At 44.5% G+C, this 4,659-nt stretch overlaps 1 protein-coding gene across 3 annotated transcripts in view; it reads left to right on the forward strand.

The window, feature by feature from the left end:
* enpp2 (ectonucleotide pyrophosphatase/phosphodiesterase 2) overlaps positions 1-3,143 on the forward strand; it is a 48,753-nt gene extending 45,610 nt beyond the window's left edge. For 2 of the 3 annotated variants that reach the window (XM_038995212.1, XM_038995214.1), the window contains exons 23-25: positions 11-143; positions 1,369-1,522; positions 1,979-3,143. In XM_038995212.1, coding sequence (XP_038851140.1) covers positions 11-143; positions 1,369-1,522; positions 1,979-2,149 — 458 coding nt within the window. In that variant the 3' untranslated portion in view covers positions 2,150-3,143. Of the gene's footprint in view, positions 1-10; positions 144-1,368; positions 1,603-1,978 lie in introns of all 3 variants that reach the window. The other variant, XM_038995213.1, reaches the window with a different exon arrangement.
* Positions 3,144-4,659: the final 1,516 nt, after the last annotated feature.

The raw sequence follows: 4,659 nt of genomic DNA on the forward strand, positions 1-4,659 counted from the left end.
TCTCCTTCAGGGATATGGAGCTACTTCCAGAAGACTCTTGTGAAGAAGTATGCCATGGAGAGAAATGGGCTCAACTTGATCTGTGGGCCCATATTTGACTACGACTACGATGGCCTGAGAGACTCGGCAGAGAAAATTAAACAGTAAGGGCTTTTGGTCTTCACTGCTAATACTGACATACAGGCTACGTCCCAAAAAGGCCCCTATTATAGTGCACTATTTTTGATCAGAGCCCCTATTCCCTTTATAGTGCACTACTGTTGACCAGTGCTGGTCAACAGTGGTGCACTTTAACCTCTACGGGATTGGTGTCAGGTTGAGCTAACGTCCGCTAATTTGATTAGCATGACATTGTAAGTAGCAAGAAAATTTCCCAGGACATAGACATGTCTTATATTGGCAGAAAGTTTAAATTATTGTTAATCTAACTGCACTGTCCAATTTACATTAGCTATTACAGTGAAAGAATACCATGCTATTGTTTGAGGAGAGTGCACAGTTATATACTTGAAAATGTAGCAAACAAATTAGGCACATTTGGGCAGATTTTATACAACATTTTGAATAGTAATGCAATGGTTCATTGAATCAGTCTAAAACTTTGCACATACACTGCTGCCATCTAGTGGTCAAAATCTAAATTGCGCCTAAACTGCAGTAATACATTGGCCTTTCTCTTGCATATCAAAGATGACGGAACAAAAACAACACGTTTTTTTCTTTGTATTATCTTTTACCAGATCTAATGTGTTATATTCTCCTACATTAATTTCGCATTTACACAAACTTCAAAGTGTTTCCCTTCAAATGGTATCAAGAATATGCATATCCTTGCTTCAGGTCCTGAGCTACAGGCAGTTAGATTTGGGTATGTCATTTTAGACGAAAACGGGGGAAAAAAGGGTCCGATCCTTAAGAGGTTTTAAAAGGAACAGGGCTTCATGTGGGAAGCATCCACAATACTGCGTAGTACTGTACTTCTCAATGGGAAGTCAGACCCAACCTCCTCTTGCATCATAATGATTTGGAACGGTCAATGTTTCTCTTTCCTTTCCTGCACAAGGCCAATATTCTATTTCGTATTTTACTCTTTCATCAAAAAAGAGGCGAATGAAGTGTAATGTCATGGAAATGATCCAGCAAAATGTAGTTGTAGGGCCACCTAGTGGCTAAAATCTGTCGTTACAAATATCTGTACTTCTGTCTCTATTCAATCATCGCCGTCATAATGTGGCTGAAACCTCACATAGAGCCTTTATGTGATTGCATGTGTGTTCTCTGTCTGTGGGACTATGCTGTCTCCTAGTTACTGACTCTCCTCTGGCTACATACAGTCTACCATGATCTTCACATGTATTCTGTCTCCAGGTATGGAAGTGGTTCGGGACCCATCCCAACCCACTACTACTGTGTGATAACCAGTTGTCTGGACTTCTCCCAGGCTGAGGACATCTGCACCGGACCTCTTAGCAGCTCTGCCTTCATCCTACCACACCGCTCAGACAACGACGAGAGCTGCAATGTGAGTCCCTGGCTACGTCCCAAATGGCGCCCTGACACCGTTATAGTGTACTACATAGGGCTGCTACATAGGGCTCAAAGGTAGAGTATTGTGTAGGGAACAGGGTGCTATTGCCTCACACACACAGAGAAATTGTGAGAGAGAGACAGAGACAAGAAAAGGGCAACCAGTGAAGAATAAACACCATTGTAAATACAACCCATATTTATGTTTATTTCCCCTTTTGTACTTTTAACTATTTGCACATTATGACATTTGAAATGTGTCTATTCCTTTGAAACTTGTGAGTAATGTTTACTGTTCATTTGATTATTTCACTTTTGTCTATCTATTTCACTTGCTTTGGCAATGTAAACATGCTTCCCATCCCAATAAAGCCCATTGAAGAGAGAGATCTCAGAGCATCATGAAATGTACAGGTAGCTGACGTTGTGTGATATTGTCTTCGTCCCCCAGAGCTCTGAGGAGGAGTCTAAGTGGGTGGAGGAACTGATGAAGCTGCACACGGCCCGGGTCCGAGACGTTGAGATCCTCACGGGCCTGGACTTCTACCGTCGGACTAGCCGGAGTTACCCTGAAATCCTCTCACTGAAGACTCACATGCACACGTATGAGAGCGAGATCTAACCACTGTCTACCTACCCTCTCCTGTCGACCTACCCTCTCCTGTCGACCTACCCTCTCCTGTCGACCTACCCTCTCCTGTCGACCTACCCTCTCCTGTCTACCTACCCTCTCCTGTCTATACCTACCCTCTCCTGTCTATACCTACCCTCTCCTGTCTATACCTACCCTCTCCTGTCGACCTACCCTCTCCTGTCTACCTACCCTCTCCTGTCTATACCTACCCTCTCCTGTCTATACCTACCCTCTCCTGTCTATACCTACCCTCTCCTGTCTACCTACCCTCTCCTGTCTACCTACCCTCTCCTGTCTATACCTACCCTCTCCTGTCTATACCTACCCTCTCCTGTCTATACCTACCCTCTCCTGTCTATACCTACCCTCTCCTGTCTATACCTACCCTCTCCTGTCTATACCTACCCTCTCCTGTCCCTACCTACCCTCTCCTGTCCCTACCTACCCTCTCCTGTCTATACCTACCCTCTCCTGTCTATACCTACCCTCTCCTGTCTATACCTACCCTCTCCTGTCGACCTACGCTCTCCTGTCTACTTACCCTCTCCTGTCCCTACCTACCCTCTCCTGTGTCCACCACAGCTCCGATGGTCTGGTGTATATTTTTGAATATGTCGTGTTTTGTTTTTTCACATGTATTATTCTAAATGTTTATTCATGACTGTTCTGTTCCTCTGTAATGCAACACATTTCCTGTCCCTTTTTTTGTTTTTTTGGATGATTAACAAGCATGAATTGAATTGCCTTATTTGTTGATAATGTGATGTGGTGTGTGTTGTACGTGGTGTTTCTGATGACTGTCTTGCTGGTGATGGCTGAGTGTACTGTGTTAATAATAATATAATAAGCTCTGTCTGTCTGTACTGTGAACAATAATACTAGTGAACCTGTAGTGGTGACATCCTTTTAAATATGTACCGGACACCTGTGTGATCAACTTATTTATGCCTAATGTTTCAATGCAATAAACCTTTTTGTACTACCTCGTCTGTCATTACGGTGTATCGGGGAAGTTGGCAGCAAGGTTCACCATTGTTGGTTTGATATAATGCTAACGATATTAGCATTATGATCATCAATAAACAAAACATCAATCAATAAAGCCTGATCCTGTAGTTGGGAGATTTAATTTCAGTAATAAATGTGTGTTTAAATGGGTTTAGTGACAGGCTCTAATGGGCTCCCGAGTGACACAGCGCTCTAAGGCACTGCATCTCACTGCTAGAGGTGTCATTACAGACACCCTGGTTCGAATCCAGGCTGTATGTATTACAACCGGCCGTGATTGGGAGTCCCATAGGGTGGCGCACAATTGGCCCAGCATCGTCCTGGTTTGGCCGGGGTAGGCCGTCATTGTAAATAAGAATTTGTTCTTAACTGACTTGCCTAGTTAAATAAATATATCTATATTTTTTAAATGACAAGAGATACTGACAGGCTTTTAACTTGTAGTCTACACGCTACAGAAATGCCTACCTACAACATTCTTCCAAGGATGAAATCTAGGAAGTGCATCTGGTCTGACTCAAACCTGCTAATCTCAGTGGATGCTTCCCCAGACGTACAATAAAGGTTTGAATCGAGGCACATCTGATTACACTGCAAACACCAGTCTGTCTCAACACTACAGCGATGATATACTGTAGTTTTCTCAGTCATTTATCTCAGTGCGAGAGACAAGAGAAAATGTATTTTACCAGCTGGCTGCCGGTAACTGACTGGACACCCTGTGTACTGTACGTCCTGATTGGTAACCTATTCTCTACATAGGCTGCGTTTACACAGGCAGCTCAATTCTGATATTTTCCCCCCACTATTTGGTCTTTCAACCAATCACATCAGATCTCTTTCAGAGGTGATCTGATTGGTCAAAAGACCAATTAGTGGAAAAAAAGAATCAGAATTAGGCTGCCTGTGTAAATGCAGCCATGGTGCATACTTTTGACCAGGGCCCATAGGGGTTATATAGGGAATAAGACCCGATTTGTCTTTGTTTATGAATGGTCACTCATACTAATGGCCCTGCTACACTATAGCCAATGGGCGCCCAGCATTGCAATCAGCCATTGGGCGTCCAGCATTGCAATCAGCCATTGGGCGTCCAGCATTGCAATCAGCCATTGGGCGTCCAGCATTGCAATCAGCCATTGGGCGTCCAGCATTGCAATCAGCCATTGGGCGTCCAGCATTGCAATCAGCCATTGGGCGTCCAGCATTGCAATCAGCCATTGGGCGTCCAGCATTGCAATCAGCCAATGGGCGTCCAGCATTGCAATCAGCCATTGGGCGTCCAGCATTGCAATCAGCCATTGGGCGTCCAGCATTGCAATCAGCCATTGGGCGTCCAGCATTGCAATCAGCCATTGGGCGTCCAGCATTGCAATCAGCCATTGGGCGTCCAGCATTGCAATCAGCCATTGGGCGTCCAGCATTGCAATCAGCCATTGGGCGTCCAGCATTGCAATCAGCCAATGGGCGTCCAGCATTGCAATCAGCCA

This window comes from Salvelinus namaycush, chromosome 5 (assembly GCF_016432855.1).
Source record: "Salvelinus namaycush isolate Seneca chromosome 5, SaNama_1.0, whole genome shotgun sequence".
Taxonomy (NCBI): Eukaryota; Metazoa; Chordata; class Actinopteri; order Salmoniformes; family Salmonidae; genus Salvelinus; species Salvelinus namaycush.